Below are 19,853 nucleotides of genomic sequence, written 5' to 3'. Positions count from 1 at the left end.
CTCAAGTAAATAGAACATTTATCTAGACCCGATATTGGCGATTCTGATGCCCAGAGCCGTTTATATTTAACCTTTTTTCCCTAGTAGAAATTTTCCTTTTTCTGCATGCCCTGAAATTTTGCACTTTGGTCGAGAACAGTCCAACTATCGTTAATAATCTACCCGGTCTTCTTCCTGTCATCATTTTGAAAAAGGAAAAGAGGTTGGCTTAATGACCGCAGCTTGCGTGACAAACATCACAATTACTAAGAAAGCGTAAACGTTCTATAAACTTGAGAGGAAGGAACAGAAGATTTTAAGGATTCAAGCCCTGCACTGATCACAGGGAAACATATCATAAACCCTAGTTAGAAACGATCGTGAGGTGACGTCATTTCAACTGAGCTCGAGATTTCTATCGCGTGATGGTTGACGAGGGCGCAGCCCGAGTCACCTATCACGCATAGAAATCGAGAGCGAATAATCTAATTGTTTTAGTATAAATCTACTGGTCGTTTCAAACTTTATCTAAATTCTCCTCACAGACACTTCGAAAATGCCAAAAAGCGGCCGTCATTCTGTTAACAAGCTCACTGCTACGCCACTCACTTTCTATCACAGAGTAGATAGTGAGTAGCGTAGCCAATTAGATAGCAGTATTCGTGATAGAACGCTAGTAGCCTTATACTCAAGGAAGACGAGAGTCTTTGTTTCATTTCCACAAAGCTAGGGTCACAAAATGGCTGTTTTTCCATCGCAGCTTTGAAAACTAACTGCAATAACAACTACAAGTGCAGGAAATATGGTCCACAGCATCTTCTTGCAGGCGACACCGAGTCACATGAGCTACATGTCACGACACTCCGTAGTAACTCACAGTGTCACATATTGAGAATGCTTATTCATTGGTTGTTTATTGCTTGTTATTTCAAAGTGCAGGTCCGCAAGACTTTCACCCTGCGTGCTCGGGAAGATGAGGAGTGGAGCAATGGAAAACAACAAAAAAAGCAATTTATTAACAACATAGCCACTATAAACTAGAAAGAAAACCTTGGTCCGCGCAGCCAGCAGCGTGGCGCCTCGTTCTCAGAGTCTTGTATCCTGGAAACGAGGTTGGGGAAAATTTTCCCGCCAAGTTTCAAGGTTCCTCTCTCCATAGTATGATTGGTCAGCTCATCCCATGTGATTAGTTTTTTCTCTCAAACAAATATGGCGGACAGCAAGAGTTTGGTTGCCATATTCTTTCATTGTTTCGCGGGAGCTATTCCATGGCGAGGTAACACATACAGTGATATTTATTATAATCAGTACGTTTGTGTTGCAATGTTTGTCGTTCTCGTTCTCCAATCCACAGCGAATCCATTGTTTTGTGACATCAGCTCAGGATAACAACAACAGCACAACGAACTTTCATGTTTTGCTACAAACAATGACTTCTCCAGTCCTCAGTTTTACTATGATCTTAAAGGGACTCGTACCGTAATTTCTGGAAGTTGCAAAACCTTACATCTAAATTTGATTATTAATTCACTGAATTTTCCCCTTACATACATCTAAAGATTATACTGATTATACTGTCCAGTCACTGCCATGCCTCCCACAGAGTTCTTTGTATTAAGATTGCAGAAAACCACTGTTCTTAGATCGCTAATACCCCACTATATCCATGTTTGATGCCTCATCAAGTGAAGAAGACTCTAAGAACATTTATGACGCTCACACGTGGCCATACCCTTATCTTCAAAAGCAACCAACAGCTGATTAATTTTTACATGTAAAACCTGTGGATATTTAAAGCCACCATAAATTTCAGTGGAAATTAAGGTGGTTACAAGCTCTGCCTACCAAGCTGTTTTAAACAATTTTTTAAAAATATCTATTTTATCAATATTTTAAAAGAAATATGTCTGAAAAGAAAAAATCCACCAAGACAGTCTGTAGGCAAGTTGCTGGCCTCAAATGGCAAAGAAGGCTCTCCTATGAAACTATGTTATTAGTGACTTTACCGTACTTAAATGTATAATGTGCACACGGTGTATTTTTTTTGTGATAGGTTGATTTGGGCATGGACATGGACATCACTGGAATTGCTACACAAGCAGAGAGTTATCAGAAGTGATTCTGGACAGAAAAATACACTCTAAATTTCAGTAGAGATGGAGTTAATTTTTTTTGCCTACACACCTCCTTTGGATGGCAAAAATACTGCTAGTGAGGAACACAAAGGGGTAATTATAAATTATATAAAAAAACTGCTGCTCTCGAAGATCTGATATGATCAATCAATCAATGATGATTGTCATAGTTGTTCTTACTTGGCTGTTGTCTTTATGGTTCACCGCTAAATCTAACTTTCTGATGATTGACTTTAAAGTGAAAAGCATCAGTTTTTTTTACAGAACTGTATATTCTGAAACAATATAATAAGCCTAATGAAAATAATAGACATGAGTGATGACAGACATTGCTTTATCGCAATTCAAAACACCAAGAACAGAGTCAAAAATACAAAGTAGGCAAACTTCTATGTGTTGGAAAATGAGCTGAAACAACTCAATCTGTCACTTTGGCTAGATCTGCTTTCTTGTAGATTTTAACTCTAAAGTAATTACCAAAACAAATATTTAACAGCTGTTATAGTCATTCTCAGGGTTGCTTAAAGCCTAGCTAGACTGGATACACTTAGAAAAACAGGCCTAATGCAAAGTATACCACTGGAATAGGAGAAGGTATAGCAGCGACAGTTATCAGATCATAGAAAGAGGGTACAAAATTGAACTGAGAGTAACAATGTCTTTTCTGTTGTTAAATAGATTCCAAAAGAAATGAGGATCCTCAACTTACAGTGCGGACCAAGAAAATGAGGTTAGTAAGATATTTATTGTATCTCCACTGTGTGCCTGACGGGTTCATTAAGGATTTGAGCGGCTTCAAATTCTGACGCACCTCGAAAGCAAAACAAGCCAATTTGAAATCATTTTTGAGTTGATAGCATGCTTTGATACGCAATTTTGAGTAAAAGACAGTTTTAAACTTTTACTTGCTATGAACGTTACAACACTTGGCGATAAATCATGGAACAGTTTGGCGACAATGCAAAAACAGCTTTAAATTTTAGCGAGCTGCACAGGAAAATATGGCCCACTAAATTGACCAATCACGGCCCACGTACTGACTGAGAGATATAATATAATCGTAGCCTGTACAGGCTTCTGCTGCCTATAATATAAAACAGAAATAGTAAAAACAGTCTCTTCAATGTGAGAGAACAGAAACTTGCGATGAATGCCAGTATAAACTAACTGTGTATTCTTATCTTACAGATGTATCTTACTGTGAGTCTGGGGAAAATTGTCAAACATAGCTGGTTTATATATCCAAAACAAGCAACGTTTGAAAAAATAATTTCAGTTGTACATCCTTCTGTTCCTCGAACTTAGGTTCGTAGAGATCCTGTTACAATGTTGTCGCTACTGCAGCACTTTCACTTGTCAAGCATATTCACCTTTTTGTCCAGCTTTTTGCGTAACTTATAGACGTGTTATTTGTCACGCAACATGACAAATACCAGTGTAATTATCCCCAGTGTGTTGGCCATTCCGTGATTGAAGCGACATACACACATTTTTACATTTTCTGTCTCGCAAGTATTTTTTTATCATTTTACAAAAATTATTTGTGTAAAGTAAGGGTAATAAAAAATTATTGTCAGAGTCCTTAGCAGCCTTGATAATGCATTGGCAAGATTTTTTTTTCTTTTTCTACGGCTGGCAACTTGATCGCAATGGGACTTGTTATCAAAAAGGAACCAAATTCAATTCAATGTCAACTGAGTTCGAATACATTCCATTTGCGTTCAAAAAAAACAACAACAACAGAGAGGCATAGAGACCTTGGACTCACGGCACGGCGGTCTTCTTGCCTATTCCACATTTTTTTGTAGATTTTATCCCCATTTATTGTTGTTCTATCAAGGTTTTAGTATTTTATTTTTAAGGACTTTTAAGTTCAGAAAGTGCAATAAGATTTCCTTTAATTTTGCTTCGTTCTCTGCAAATATTAAACAAAAGAACAGTCTGATTATTTATTCATTGGTCTGGAGTCATGGCAACAGCTTCTAAATGACTCTTCACAGCAATTAGAAGTGAACTAGCATGAATTATTTTTCAACAGGATGATATGAGGGTGAATTTGTAAATATCGCGCCTCCTGCTGGTCATTTGTTAACTCTTGGAAGACGGTCTTGATGTTGCACGCGCAGGAGAAGCCATGTCTCATCATCAATCGGAGTTGTTCTTCTTTGATCAGTGCAGCGCGAGACGCAAATACAAACGCTTTCGAAAACCGACTGAACTGTTACCTTTCTCTTTACGACTTACGGGCCTCAGCGGCGCGGTCAAAGTCGAAGCTTATCTTAAACAGCAACAGCAAAAAGCTGGAGACTCAGCACAAGGAAAGGAAAAAGGTTTTGTGACAGAAAGCAGCGAGACTCCCGGGTCACGAGCGGCAGAAACGCTCGGCAACTTCCTTCTTCACAAAGGTGATCAATCAGATCTGATCGACGGCAAGAAACACGCTGGTGTTGGAAAATCATTAAATTTACCTGACATTGGATTGCATCCAGGCGGAATTCACTCTCCTCCAGCAATAAGGAGCTTTGAACAGTTAGAAGGAGACGATGACGAAGAAGACACACAAAGATTTTTGTTCGAAGAGAACAAGTTTGCCTCTCAAAATTTACTGGCGCAGCTTGGGCGATTGCTTGATCAAATTCACCAGGAACAATTAGAGGAATTAGAAGAAATTCAATCAAATAGTGCTCAGTTTAGCAGAGCTTCAACTCCTCGGCTAGTTGTAGCTGGCGAGGAGAGCAGTGTTACTGAAACTATTCGTAGCGGGGGAGTTGTTGTTCCTCTACCGGACGATTTGCACAGAAAGCTTAGTGCAAACTTCGAAGAACTTTCCTCCGGCGTTATTTACTTGCGTCGTGAGTGGCAGACTACCAGTTATAGAGAACAAGCGATCTTACAGAAACGGCTAGCAATCATGTCTGATTCGCAAACCAACGTAGAGGCGTCCAAGTCGGGTCACGAGAAAAATATAGGTGTGGATCAAAACAAAACAGCGGCCAGCGACGATAAGTCAGGAGCGGTTAGAACTTCGGAATCGAAAGATCTTAACAAACGGAAACAATCAACTGTGGGAGAATCGATTACAAAGATAGACTCCACAGATGCGGAGTTAAAAAGAGAATCAGTTGTCCCAACTCCTGCCACAGATCATTCTGACATAATGGGTCGCCGAGAATCTTCGCGTAATTCATTTTATGGTTTTAAACCCAAGACTCGGCTTGAGCGGTACAAATTGTTGAACGACAAGTCTAGTGGTGAGTAAATGTTTATTGGTTTGATTTAGATGGTGTAAATTTGATATTGGGAACTCCACAACAGAAATTGACAACTGCACGCGGTCGATTTGATTACGGCATTTGAATGGTTTCTGCTCAATGAATTTACCCGCGAAAATTCCGCGGAATTCAAATGAAATAAAATTATTTTAGAGCAAGGATGCTGCTCGTGATAATTTAGTCTCAAGACTTAATTTTTTCCCCAAAATAGTCTTATCTTTTTCATGAAATGTATTGTGACACTGCGAACTTGATTTCTACGAACTGTACAAGCTTCAATCTTGTTGTTCCCAACAAAATGTTTCAAAATTATTGCTGAACTTTAGTAGGTTTTTTTACCATTTTGACTCTGTATACCCTAGCACGTTCAGGTTTAGCAAGTTGAAAACGGTTTAGTTTAATTTTCAGTTGTTACTTTTAAATTTCCATCCAGAAGTTTTAATTATAATTTGAAGGTACCTCCTAAGGTCAATTATTATTAATGAGCACAAAAAATAGAGTAGTATCATATTCCTTGTCAATGTTACTTCAAGAGTTTGTTTTTTGTCTGACAGTTTTATGCCCAGTTGATTTTGCCTTTTAAACTTACAAAACCGATATTTGCTAAATTAACGTTCTTAGAGAAAAATCATATTTTGAGAATGAACTTGGTCAAGAATTATAGGAGAAGAGATTTGAAGAAATTGAATACTTTGAGTATGGTTTGCCCTAATGCTTCCATGTCAGTTTCGCTGCACCACTTGCACAAATTATTTTCATTTTGTTTTATATGCAACATATATCAATCAAAAATTCAATATGCTCTTGTCCATTTCATTGACAATAGCCAAAGTCTCTTATCATAGAAACCTGCAAGGAAGGGGCGGCAGACGACTTAAGTGAAGTAAATGTATTGGAGATTCTTTTCTCCTCTTGCCCCGTTCACCAACAAGGAAAAAAAAAAAAACGTCTGATCACGGGTTAGAAAGTTGGTAAATTAAACAGGGCCAAAAATATTTCAGGAAGCAAAACATTTGCTTTCAGGCAAGCAAATACATGTAAGCAAAATATTTGCTTTCAGATTTTATTATCCTCCAAATTATTTATTTGAATGATCCAGTTACTGGAGTTGCCTTCCGTCATCTTAACCTGCTGACCCCCTTTACTATTCCTTTCCGTTATTTTTACCCTGATGTTTCCTCGCTGTTTGAGATGGTTAGCTGGGCATAACTGATAACAAGTTATTGAACAATACATGGTTGTTTAAGGACTGAATAGGGAGTAGAGAGTCTGTTCAAAGGTTTCTGATGTATACATTGACTTATTTGAAACTGATCTTTTAGTACCCTCAAAGTTTCAATATAAGTTTGTTCACAATTTTCAGAGAGAAAAAGAGGATCAACTAGCATTCATTTTGAAGAGGATGATGAAAATCAGAAAGACGCATCTGATGGTGTGTTAATTGCTTTGTGTTCTCGAAGTTATTACATAGCAACATTTTTTAGGTAAATGATATTGTGATAGGTACATGCTTACAGTGGCTCATAAATACAGCTAACAAAATGAAATCAATAATTTTATGTCTGGGACATGTCATGTAAGATGCACATAATTTATAAATTTTGTATTATTTTAATGTTTTCTTCTTACAGTACATTCTGGCCATGGGATTGCAGGGCAGCCAACAGTTATCAACTTCTCCTTGTTATCTAAGACTTGTGAAGAAAAAGGTTAGATTTATTAACTTTTTGTTTTATGCTACATTCACATGTAACTCTTTTATGTAAAGTCAGTTTGGCCATTTGTGTTTCAAGATAATCAATAAGATCTTGGGTGTCTCTGAATTTTGATCATGAGATCCTGGTAATCAAATTTTGAGAATCTGAATGAGATTGTTAGCTACATTGTACATATTATAATAACATTTAAAAAATCACATGACACTTAGACTCAACCCCAGGATATACCAGCCTTATGCTGGCATACATTTGTCGAAACAGAGGCAAAGAAAATTGACATTTGGCTATGTGCCTGTGTGGTTCTCAGTCCTTTTTGGTGAATGCAAATTCTCCATTTTGTAACATCATCTCAACCAGATGACAGGTATCATTAGTCTTCCACGCCTCATTGTAGTATGTTCTTCATGTTGTGTTATATTACTTGGGCTTAATTTTGCTAATACTGTCTGGTAATATTATTTTGTTAGGCTGGATACTGCATCAAGATGATGCTAGTGATCTTGAAAGACAGACATTGATAGAATGGGCACGATCAAGGTTACAGCAGAGTATCAGAGAAAAGTAAGACCATTTACCATGAATCATAGAAATGTACATGTATCCACGTATAAAATACATATGTAATTGCCTTGTTAGTGTCACTTTTAATTTTCATATTTTTGCTACATTTAACGTGCTTACTTGTGTCAGGGAAGAAATGAAGGAGAAAGCAAGAGAGCTTGGCATTGATGGTCCGCTAGTAACCAAGTACTATGGCGACACCCACAGGGAGGCAGCTTTAAAGTACAAGAAAGGAGTCTCGTGGGCCAAACGGTGGAAGAACATGTCTGAGGAAGACAAGAGACCAAAATTTCTCACCACTTTGCCTGATGGCACCTCATACTGCTAGTATCCTTGACGACTTACTAAGTGAGACTGCTTGAGAATGAATTGTCTTTTTGGGATGCTTTACTTAAGTTCTTATGTGATAATCAACAGCAATACAATGCGATGCTCATTAAATAACGAAAGGTTGACATGGTAAATTGGATACATACTAGTTATGCAATGTTTTTGAGTGGCCTACCATGGAATATCTCACGAGTCACTTGTATTTTCTTGGTACACACACAAGCCTTTAGACAATGTGTAATTACCACAAAAATACAAGTGACCAGTGGGATATTCCATGGTAATAATAACCATGAGAGCAATTGCATGATCATTTTATGCCTTGTCATAGACAATGCAGTGGCCAACACAATCCATGTGGGGTATGCATGGCACATCATGGGAAGGTAGGGTGTAATACTGTTGAATATACAACAGCTGATTGACTCTTTACTATTTTTTTTTATGGTATGGTATAAATTATATTCTTCTAGTTTTGTTGCTGTTTGTTCCTTAACATGACATCTCAGCTACCCATCTGGCCGTGTAGCAATATGTGCCATCTATCCAGGTCCTAACATAACCGGCAGATACACTATAGTGTATGGAGATTCTACTGACAGCCCCATGTTGGCTACATTTGTACCAGCAGGACAAGGGTGTTGTTATCATAAGAATGGAAGTATAAGGTACGTGGAATATCCCTTGTCTAATCATTTAGTATTTTAATTTTTATTCTTAAATAATATCTGACCAGTACATATACATGTAACTGTGATTATTAATTACAAATGTACTCATTTTTTCCCCACTGGGTTCAGATTTGTTTCAACGGCTAAATTTGGTGCTGTTATGGAAGATGTAAGTACAAGAAATATTTTTTCATACTACTATATGTAAATGTAGGTATTTGGCTTCTCATCTTCTCTGTAAAGTATAAAATGTTTCAGAACATCATTATTTTAACAAATATGTGAAAAAAGTATTTGACCATGCATAAATTTGTAGACCTTGAGCAAAGCTAGTGAGAAACTCTTGCAGGGAAAACAAATCTCTACTTGTGATCAAACAACTCCTTTTCTTAAGCAAATTAATACTTGATTCAAGATTTATCCTTCTTTTAGAAATCTTTTACAAGTCATGGACAAGTTAAATTAAATCATTGAATGAACCCAACTGTTATGGTCCAGTAACTGCAATAAAGGGATAAAATTTGTTGAGCTTTATAACTTTGCTAATTTCATTTTAATTTACCAGGATGGCGGGGTGGAGCAGAAGTGGAAGTGGCCTTTAGGGAGGCTTCAGACAACTGTCACTGTACAGGTACATCCAATCTAGGACAAGTCAGTTGCATTTTTAATGCCATTCTGTTTGCGTGAAATTTCATTTTGATTTGTATTTTGTAGCTGAATAACTTTATCAGTCTCCGCTGTTTGAGCCAGTCAGGGATAACCTTGTACTTCAGCTGCCAGAGTGAGACTGCTAAGTTCCATGTTGGACTGGCACAAGGAGCAAAACCTGTTAAGCTTACTGAACTGGTTTGTATGGACTTGGAAACTCTTGTTTATTCGACTCTCTTCATCCTACTTCTGAACTGTTGATGAATTACTGGGAATTATTTTTGCTCATTTTAATATCATATTAAAAGCTACAATACTTTATCTATTTTAGGGATATCTCCAGACAAGCATGAAGTTTTCTTCAAATGCTGCGCTTTTGGTACGTTAAATATACATATATATATTTAGTGTTACATTTGTTCTATCTAAGCATTTGATGGAGCAAGTTAAATTAAGTAATGCCCGGTACTTTGTAATGTATTGCCAAATGTTGCTTTCCTGTTTTAGTCAATGAAGCCTAAAGTTAAAAAGAAAGAAGAAAGAAGGAGAAAACGAGCACAGGTTCGTACAGAAGTTACAATACCGCGACATGTAACGCAATAGTACAGGGGACAGAATGGGAGGAAGACTGGGGCGGGCGGGGGGGGGGGGGGGGGCTCCTTTACATCTCGTGTCACACTCGTCTTCTTTCTCTACCGTTCTCTGTTTACGCCTAGAGCACATTAAACGACGCCAGTAGATAGGTACTGGTAGGCACCGCGAAGTGCCGAAATGATAGGAGGTATCTGTTGTCTTACTTTTTCCTCCACTCTCCCTACTCTTTCTGTATTTGCCACACATTAGCAGAATTGTTAGTTCAAAGTGATCTCAGGCTCTTTCATTCAAGTCATTCAATATGTTTTCTTTTATGAGATTTTCTTCCTCTCTGTCGTGGCTAACAAAGTTGCTTTTCTTTAAAAAAATGCAGAAGCTTAAAAATCCTGAAACCATATCTGAAGAGGTGCTTGAACAACGGCAGCAGGAGTTAGAGGAGAAATTTCCAGAGAGGAAAGAACTCGATTTGGACGCACCATGGCAGATGGATTTATTAAAACTTCAGCGTAAAGTCAAGTAAGAAAATGTTCTGTCTTGTATTCTGTGATGCTTAACTCAAATATAAGGCGCGTTAGCAAGCTGCTAGAGCTGAAACTGTGCACCTGGGAAATCTTTATTTTTAGCGTATCACACTAGTTTCTGGCTTGGTCCTCGAGTAGCTTTGTAGGTGTGTCCCGTCGCAGGAAAATGGAAGTTTCATTTGTCTTGCCATTTCCATGATTAATGACATCCTGTGTTGAAGATGCGCAGATGTGCATATAGTTAAAGGAACGTTGAGAGATTTAATTCTTGCATTAACATTTTTTCTTTTGTCTTCAGGGGCTTGATCTTTGACTGGATGGAACATTACCGTGTTGCTGTCGGTATTTCTCTTCCAATCCGTTTTAACTCTCGTGCAAAACGCCGATCCATGTCCCATTCTGCTCGCTCTATGCCAGGTACCCTCCCTTCAGGGTTTCAGACAACAAGGACCTCATTGCGGCGATCTCCTTCAGCACCTCCTGTTCCACACCCTGCAGGCAAATCTTGGGACCGCTCAAGATCTCAGCTTGGTACGCGGCCACATAGTTCAGCAGACAGTGCCAAGCTGAGTACAAGAGCTAATGATCTCAGAGGTGTTACTATTGAGGTACCCACAAGTGAGATGCTTGGCGGCTCAAGGCTTGCTAGTAAAGCTGCATCAGCATTCTCTGGGTGAGCTACTAAGTTAACCATTCTGTGGATATGATTTGTGTGTTTTTTGGCTCACGTCCTGTTTATTGCCTTTAAATCAAGGGAGTGAGTTTACTAAAAAAATAAATATTAATAACAATACGATTTGTGAACGGCGAACTGCAAAATCTTGTCGTTGCATTTACCAGGCGAATTACTAACCCTATTGTGTTTGTCTGTCTCCTTTATAATGAAGTATTTGACCTGTTTTTCTCCTCAGCACCCACAGTCAATCACACACTGCTTCACGGACTCCTTTCCGCTGTGGTGTTGTACAGGCGCGTGTGGCTACTCCACCAAGGAGTGGGTGTCCTGTGTATCCTTTAATGAACCTGCTTACGTGATTATTAAGACTAAGATTACAGAAGCACTGAAGCAAAAAAACAAATAACAACAACAACAACAACAGTCAACAGAGATAGCGCTTGGTAACTTCTGAAGATTAAGTGAATGCTTATCCTGCAGTGGATAAGTGGGCCTGCTCTCCTAAACCCGTAATGTTATTAAGCGGTAATGTTGAATGAATCACAACTCACGTTCTTCATGTTACCCTATGACTTTGTCTTTCCTTGTTCTGTTTGCCTTGTTTCCTTGACATGGTGTTCAGCGCTTTAAGAGCAGAGATACTTGGAGAAAAAGATCCGCAATGCAGGTACGTAACTTCCTGCGTCATTTCAGACACATTTAAATCATACATAGATTAAAGGAAGCCCATCAGTGATGGTTTGGTGTTGTGGAACAGTATTGAGAAAACGGTGGAAGCCCATTACGACTCTATCCTTAGCACATATGGCCGTCATTACGAGGCGAGTGTTAATTCCATGGCGAGGATGAAGCAAACTTGAACTTGTTGATCAACAATTATTATCAACATTGAAGTCCCAATTCTGCTAAATGACTGCCACGCATGTGCTTCCATCTCCGTTCTGAAAATTTGATGGTACATGTACATCATGAAATGTTCACATTTTGCTGCCTTGTCTTTCTTCATATACAGATGTGATCGTCGAAAGATTCCTCTTGTCATGGATCTGGAATATGACACGTTTATCACCGAACATGTTCCTAGAACACAGCTTCTTGTTGTCAGTGTCACGTCATCTCTGTAAGTGATAGTCACGCCATCTCCACGTCAATCATTGATGTGCAGAATACTCTAGCGTAGTCCAACGTAACAGTTTTTTTTTTCTGTCGTGACTGTCGTATAGATAACATGCGGGAAGGCTTGCACTAGTTTATTACTTGACATTTTAGAGTGAGACGAAAACTTTTTGAGTGCTTTGAAATCAGCAAAATTTCGGTCGTATTTGATGCAAATTGCATTGTTTATCGCCTCCATTGTTATGCCAGTAGTCGATAACCATGTTTTTTTTCCTTATCGCAGCTATCCTGATGCAAACCCTTGTGACAGTATGTTGGACCAGCTGTTCCACGAGAAAAACCGGAACAGATCTCTACCGTGTGTACAGGTATAGCTGTAAACTTTATTGATATTGTCACACAGCAGCAAATCCTGTACGCATTTTATCTTCCTAGTCCTTCATGTTTGTATTTTTACCTCATACGTTATTCATTGTAGTAGGTCCCCATCAGCCCTTTGGCTGCCTTAAGGTCATTCCCCAGTATTGCATTGCGCATCCCTACTGCGCATAATTTCACGCGTGATTAGCGCGCGCGCATTAACAATTGGCGGCTTTTTCTTCACAGCTGGACCTCGCCATAGAGGTAAATCGTCATTTTCTCGCAAACTAGTGTGCTGACCTATCATTTTTTTCAGTTGTTTTGAATTGAGTAATAAATTTCTCTGTGTAAAATAAATATGGACCAATTCTCAGGGTAGAACAAAAAGCAATCGTCGGAAACGTGAATTTGGCAAGCAATCGTCACTACAATCATGGTGCTATTATAAGGATTTATATGGGTATAAACAAGATGCTGTTGCTCCTAAAGGAACATGGGGACCCCTCATTTTTATTTCAAAATTTAAGTTCCTATAATATAAACAATCAATAGGCAAAGTTTCACAAAAATCTCAGTGCAGGTTCTATTTCAGTGGAATGACCTTAATGCAAACCTACTTCATCAAATAAAATATGTATGTATGTATTGAGAGAAAATTAATACTTTGCCCAACAGTCTTCTTTCCTTCTTCTAACAGGCTCAAAATGATCCTTTTCGCTTGGTCCGTTACGACATTTCATTAGCATCACGTGGTTTATCTCAGTCCCAGCCTCTTCTCCTCAGACGACATAACGCTGTGCCAGGAATGTTCTTAGTAAGTTAGTAAACTTAGCATAATACGCGCTGATATGGTAAACCTTCCCTAGAGGAAATGTCTAAAGTTGTTATATCCTGACGAAGTCCTAAAACAAACCTTTTAAGTTGTTTAAATACAGGTTAATAACAATGTGACTGATTTTTACTGTATATTGTAGATGTACACTGGAGGAAGGCTTCTGTTTGCTGATCATATATTCAATGGCTATGGAAATGCTAAGAAAGATTTTCTTAAACAGGTATGAAAATGCACTTATCAGACTGTTACATTTGAATATTTATCTCTACCGTTTTGCTAAACTTGTGCCAGTCACTATAGTTTAGTGACTTGTAGTGTTGTCTGAGTTGACTTTGTCTTCTTGTAATTGTTGAGAGAGGCACGGTGGCATATGTGTGAGTGCACTGGACCGAGCGGTCTGGGTTTGAGCCCTGTCCGTCTTCACTGTGTTGTGTTCTTGGGCAAAACACTTTTCTCTCACTGTGCCTCTCTCCACACAGATGCCAACTGTTCAATAGACAGACAACTTTATCCAGTGTTTAAACCGTTATTCAGTGGATACGCTTTGGTGTAACAACAAACTACACTATCCACTGAAGAGTGATTTATCGGTTGGATAGCATTTTCCACCTTTCTATCAACCGGGACCACAGATCAATGGATACCGAAATATCAAATGCTGGGGGTGACCCTTCATTGACTAATATCCTTACCCCCCTCAACTAACTGTCAGTGGAAATCGCTTTGGTTGGATTACATATTTGACTGTTTTGTCGCTCCCTTCTTGATTGGATTGTATATTTGATCTGTCCCTCCCGTCTTGATTTTCTTGAGTTGTTAACTGCAAATGTTTCATTTGCTTCAGATTATGAGAACAAGAAAGGACGCCCTGGAAGGAAAAGCCCTTCCCGCAGACTTTCGCCTAAGTCCAACACGCGGTCGTTCTGGCCCGAGAGCCGCCTGGGGTGGAGAGATTGGTGGACCCAAGATAAGCGAGCGAGTCCTAAACATGAGTCCATCTGCAGCAGAAATACAAGTCTCTCAGAACAGTATGAGGCTTCATTCTGCAGCTACCAGTGCTTCACTGAGCTCTGCTTCTATTGAAATAAGGTGCTTTGACAGTTCGTTGTACATGATTTTAACAGAAAGAGAAAGCCTGTAGTTACTCCCGAAAAGAACTTAGATATCGGTAATTTGGCCTCGTTTAATGGTTTGACAATTGAGCTTGCTGGTTTAAAATAGTCTTCACGTTACTTGTTTTGTCTTAATGTTATGGGACTTGAGTGAGTTTGGGAGAAGTAGAAAGTTCTTTGCCTGTTAATTATCGGCTACAGCTCGGGTTTACATCAGCACTATGAAGTGCTTCAGACTTTCTCAAGCGGCTGTGTGAACACCAATACCACGTATTCTATCGCTTCAATGGAGCTGAACATTTTATGCAGTATAGTTTAGGAAGTAACGCGTTTTTATCCTTTTCAGACCACTGTACGAAATTCTGTTTTTATTTAGGTTATGATTTTAGTTCTGACACTTAAGTGCTGGATGAAAATTCTCTTACTTAACATGCCGATGTTCTTTGTTGTGGCTTTGTTAATGTGCTGGTTTGTTTGTTACAGGGGCGGCACCAGTTCAGCGGCAAGTTTTGTTAATTTAGGCTTGTCTATAGACAGTCCGTACCCAATGCACTCCAAAAAATGGATCACTTCCGCTGAGACAATTCCTGAACATCGCCGAGTACAGACCACAGCTTGGTAGCAGGAGTACAACATGTATACATAACGAGATATTTGTATTCTTAGGTGAAATGGAAACATTTGAAATGAATTTTTATTTAAGTCTGCATCACGCGGAATACGGTTGTATTGGAAAGAAAATATTTTAACTTATTTGAACAAGGCAATAGTTTAAAGCGTTCCGAGAAAAAGTCAAATCAATCTTTACCAAAACAGGATTACTTGAAGGTTTCTCAAACGTACTGTACTGTTGTAGGTTTTAGGGTGGTCTTTCTGAATTAATCAAATAATTAGGTCTAAATGAATCGAGACAAGATATATTTTTAGTATCAAAGATCCTATGAGGTTATTTATAAGATCGATCTATCGAAAATAAAACAGATTTTTTTATTACATTTGCCTCTGTCGTTTATTACTGTTTCTTTAAATTCCAAGCAGAATGATAATGAAAAAAAAAATACAATAAAAAAATCAAACAACAACAGCAAAGCAACTACTCATGCCCTTATAATTCAAACGGTTTTGCGTCGGGTCGCGTGTTAAATGTCGAACTGTTATCGGTAGGCGTTTCGAAACTTTAGGGATTGCAAGTTACCAGACTCATTTCTTAGAAAAAAAAAAAAGACTAGCTTTCGCTTTGTTTTCCTAGGCTTTCTCGTCGACATTGTGTTCCTAAGCGGATACGGAGCATTCTTCATCAAAACATTAACAAGCACCTCCACGGTAACGCGGTAAACACACACAAAAACTCTCCAAAAGGCGACATCTCCAAAAACTGTAACTCGTATAAAGGCTAATCGTACGCGTAACTCAACTCGTTCATGGATAATGTACGCGCCTCTGAGCCCGTGCGCTATTCGCGGGTTACGCCACTTCGGTAACTGAACAGTCGATATGTTTAGAAAAAAAGCAATAGCATTATGGACAAGGTGATCCCGTGTTAATATTTTGTTTCACACTTCATGTCTAATTTTAGCTGGCACACGTTGACAAGTGAAGCGCTCACAAAAACACCTATAAAAGCACAGTTTACATGGCTTTTTTTGTCTAGCTTCAGGTTATTTACCCTGTTTTCTAAACACTATCGTTCTCGAATGAAGCAATGAGGAAACTTTTCAACAAGTCATCTTTGCAACATTCCAATCAATTTGAATGGTATCAGCGCAACTAGCAAGGTGTTATGTGATTGGTGGAGTCAGCAGGTGTGACAGGTGATAAGCTGGCTAAACAAACTCGAACTGTTTCAAATGCTCTCTTCTTTAACAACGCATGCGTATTGGCAGCATTGAATAAGTTTTTAAATGTGTCGATAAAGATTGCCTTGTCGGACGCTGTATTAAATCCGGAAATGGAGAAAGCATTGGTTAAACTTGAACTGGGACATCGAATGTTATCCCGCGATTAGGAAATACGAACAATGAATGATAAATACTAAGGGTTTGATAAGCTATTCAGTCTCCCTTGGAATCATCACTGTTTTTATTTTACAATGTTTTGGCCAGCAAGAATAATTCGTCTTTTATCTAAGCTTTTCACCGGTTCATTGCCTCAGGTATTTTGTAATCGGTGAAACGTTGATGACAATTTTTGACCCGCTTGTGATTTAAAGTAGCATTTCAGAGCGGTGCAGAAGACATGATACGCAAACGGTTATCTAAGACTACATTTGTCTTTCTCTTTATCAACTGCCTTCTGATCGCTGCGGTCGTTAAGCTTTATTCGTTTCAGTTTTGGGGAAAAGCGGATGAGAAGCAAACGGCTCCTGCTGGACGAAAATTGGTGGAAAATGCACCGAGAGCAAGTGAATCAAAAGGGTAAGTACTAACATCTTAATCTTAGAAAGCAGGGCATAGTCTCAACTATGATTTGGCTTTGTCGAAGCGCTACTTGATTCAAAAGAAGACTGACAGGTTCTGTATTGTTTATTATAGTGAAGTAAAATGAAATAATTATTGCTTCAATGCTTTGGCACTTTGTTTTGGTGTCAAAAGACGAACTTAAAACGGTAAAAGTATCGTAACACTACTGAATTAGGCAAGGAAATATTACAAAATGGACGGCAAGAGTTGCAACAGCGGGCTGTTCGCACGACTCCACGAGGATAAGATTGCTTTTCCGAGATCTCCGTAATTTCTTCTATTTCTAGAAATTAATTGCAAATGTGTAAGCTTTACTCGAGGTAGACTCATTTATGACTATTAACTGAAGCAAGGTCTACCGCGCTTAAAAACGAAATGACCAGCAATACAATCGACTCTTGGCGTGGAAAATCGTTCCTAATTAAGAAACAACGTGGAAGATTTTGTCTCCATGGGAGAGTTCATTAATCTACAATATTTTAGATGACTAATTCTAAAAGTAAAACTGACAGTCTGAAACTGCTATCTCATAATGTTAGAGGACTTGGCAATCAGACCGAAATCGTAGACTGAGCTATTTTTGCGCGTGTCTTGAACAAAAAGCAGATCCAATTTTTCTAGAGGAAACAAATACAACAAAGAAATGTGAGTCAATAGAAAAAAAAGAAGAATGAGGTCCTGCCATTATCTATTTTTATGGGAGCACAACAGATGCGAGGTGTGTCGCTGTATTAATTCGGAATGGTTTGAACATTGTTATTCAGAAGGAAGAGTAGATAATGCTAGCGCAAAAATCAAACTGAAAGGACACAAATTACTTTCGGATAAACTTTATGGTCCGCATAAAGATGCAGATGTTCTTTGATTTTATTAGCAGTTGGCGATTACCTAACTTGGCTTGCATCTGATTGAGACAGTGATAGCAATGTAATTGTAGGTGGAGACAATTATTGTGCCTCAGATCCGACTTTGGATCGTTTAAAACTGACCATTTTGGATGACCATTTACAAAACAATTTTAATTAGCTTTTAGCTTAATTGTTCCTGTCATCCAACATGGCCGCCAGAGTCTGCAAACCCCTATGGACAAAAAGGTGGCATTTAAATTCCTCGGCAACGTGATATACAATTTAGTATTCAAAAATATTCAAAATGATTTCAGTCACCACTTGATCCGCTCCGGATCAATGATCTAAGATTGCTTGGATCATGGTATACATCACCTTTGACTGGGACTCGGCCAATGTACTCAAAGTATCACTTACGCCATTTTTATTACTCACTTATTATTCAGGATCTAGCTGATTACATTCACTTTTTTTTAGGTGTCTGCCAAAAAAGAATGTAGTTTTCCTTAAAACGCACAAGACAGGTAGCAGTACTGTTACAAACATATTGAACCGGTTTGGCGAAAGGAACGGACTAGTTTTTGTCGTACCCACAGAAAAACAAAATCGTTTAGGATGGCCATGGTTTTTTCAAGAGGAACACATGATTCATTACAACAACACAAAACCCAACATGCTTTGCAGTCACGCGCGCTACAACCGCGAAGTCCTGGACCGAGTCATGCCTAACGACACCATCTACGTGACGATTCTGCGCGACCCAGTCTCCCATTTTGAATCCACTTTCTCGTATATGACTTTTGGTGAAATACTGGGCATTTCCAATGAAACAGACCCCTTAAAGGCATTCTTCGAAAATCCCAAAGATGTTTTAGTAAACTATCTACTTACTCAAGACTTACGGATAAACAGCGATCGATTGAAGCTTATTCGAAATGGAATGTTCTTCGATTTAGGTTTGGAATCTAAAGACTTCGACAACATGGAAGAAGTTCAGCGAAATATCAAAAGACTTGATCAAGAGTTTCATTTCGTTATGATAATGGAGTATTTTGACGAGTCCCTAATCATGCTAAAGAATCTCCTCTGCTGGGAAATAGACGATATTGTTTACTTTCATCACAATCAAAGACGCAAAGCACAAAAAAGAAATATTACATCTGATCTGGTCACCCAGATTCAGCAATGGAGTAGTGCTGATAAAGCTTTGTATGATTATTTCAGAGACGCGTTCTTGCAGAAACTAACAGAACAAACGAAAGATTTCTCTCGTGATATAACAGATTTGAGGACAAGAAACGCAGTCTTACGAGAGATTTGCTTAAACTCTTCATCAAGAAGCGATGAAGGATACCAGGATGTCGATATTAAGGGATTTAGAATAAATGATAATCTAACCCAGCCACTGAAGACAATGTGCAGTAAGATGACTTGGAATGAAGTCAGATATCTTGGATATTTGAGATATAAACAAAAAAAGCTGTCATCGGTACCTGTTACAAACACTCCAAGAACGTTATGGAATTATCTTCGGACATGGGTACCATTTGTATGATATATGAAATAAGTAATAATTCTTCAACAATAGGTCAAGCGAACAAGAAGGAGTTATTAGCTTCTGCTGCCAGACGGTAAACGGTACGTGTGCGCTCGTTTAGCCTCTAGCAGGCTGCGTTCAGTTAAATAGGGCGCAGCGCAAAAAATGGCACACGTAAAAATCATGAGAAAAAGGGCGGCGCGGGAGGGCGTTTCCGTCCTCTCATCAAGCGTCTCTCTCTTTATTTCGCTCCACAGTTTTTTCGCAGTGCGCCCCAACTAACTGGACCGCCGGGAACAGGCTAGCACTTGTTTTAATCGATTGCTCATCGTTGCTTCTTGAAGGTGAAATAAAGAGCTGTGAACGTGAAAGAAACGTGAACGTGAAAATCAAAGCGAGCGTGTTGCTTCGCGACTCCTTGAACGTGTTAGAGTAATAAATGATAATCACTGTTCTGTTACTTGCCTTCACAATCATTTTT

At 38.7% G+C, this 19,853-nt stretch overlaps 2 protein-coding genes across 4 annotated transcripts; both read left to right on the top strand.

Moving 5' to 3' along the window:
* The first annotated feature begins 1,160 nt into the window (after nt 1–1,160).
* Nucleotides 1,161–15,521, top strand: LOC110065606 (uncharacterized). Of its 3 annotated transcripts, none has more exons than XM_089281681.1 (24): nt 1,161–1,255; nt 2,033–2,207; nt 2,793–2,844; nt 4,153–5,365; nt 6,750–6,818; nt 7,018–7,095; nt 7,572–7,665; nt 7,795–7,992; nt 8,505–8,663; nt 8,796–8,835; nt 9,232–9,297; nt 9,381–9,512; nt 9,646–9,693; nt 9,822–9,875; nt 10,282–10,424; nt 10,728–11,102; nt 11,341–11,436; nt 11,728–11,772; nt 12,118–12,225; nt 12,505–12,589; nt 13,279–13,395; nt 13,556–13,636; nt 14,261–14,505; nt 15,012–15,521. In XM_089281681.1, exons 4-24 carry the CDS (start codon nt 4,249–4,251, stop codon nt 15,148–15,150), a joined length of 3,489 nt encoding a protein of 1,162 aa, XP_089137807.1. In that variant the 5' UTR covers nt 1,161–1,255; nt 2,033–2,207; nt 2,793–2,844; nt 4,153–4,248; the 3' UTR covers nt 15,151–15,521. The 3 variants fall into 3 exon arrangements, with proteins under 3 accessions (XP_089137807.1, XP_089137805.1, XP_020628416.2); XM_089281679.1 differs by having other exon boundaries at nt 3,303–5,365; XM_020772757.2 differs by having other exon boundaries at nt 2,793–3,419.
* An 83-nt stretch (nt 15,522–15,604) lies between these two features.
* On the top strand, nt 15,605–19,832 carry LOC110065610 (galactosylceramide sulfotransferase-like). Its single transcript, XM_020772764.2, has 2 exons — nt 15,605–16,942; nt 18,313–19,832. Exons 1-2 carry the CDS (start codon nt 16,764–16,766, stop codon nt 19,388–19,390), a joined length of 1,257 nt encoding a protein of 418 aa, XP_020628423.1. The 5' UTR covers nt 15,605–16,763; the 3' UTR covers nt 19,391–19,832.
* Nucleotides 19,833–19,853: the final 21 nt, after the last annotated feature.

Source organism: Orbicella faveolata, unplaced genomic scaffold, assembly GCF_042242905.1.
Source record: "Orbicella faveolata isolate gen_17 unplaced genomic scaffold, um_ofav_v1 contig_48, whole genome shotgun sequence".
Lineage (NCBI taxonomy): Eukaryota > Metazoa > Cnidaria > Anthozoa > Scleractinia > Merulinidae > Orbicella > Orbicella faveolata.
This window is presented reverse-complemented; position numbering and strand designations above follow the sequence as displayed.

Bases quoted from the DNA above. Each gene is read 5' to 3' on its own strand.
- LOC110065610 (XM_020772764.2), top strand. From the start codon at position 16,764: ATGATACGCAAACGGTTATCTAAGACTACATTTGTCTTTCTCTTTATC. The intron at 16,943-18,312 runs GTAAGTACTAAC...ACTTTTTTTTAG, and splicing joins AGAGCAAGTGAATCAAAAGG to GTGTCTGCCAAAAAAGAATG.
- LOC110065606 (XM_089281681.1), top strand. From the start codon at position 4,249: ATGTCTCATCATCAATCGGAGTTGTTCTTCTTTGATCAGTGCAGCGCG. The intron at 5,366-6,749 runs GTGAGTAAATGT...CACAATTTTCAG, and splicing joins GTTGAACGACAAGTCTAGTG to AGAGAAAAAGAGGATCAACT. The intron at 7,096-7,571 runs GTTAGATTTATT...TTATTTTGTTAG, and splicing joins TAAGACTTGTGAAGAAAAAG to GCTGGATACTGCATCAAGAT.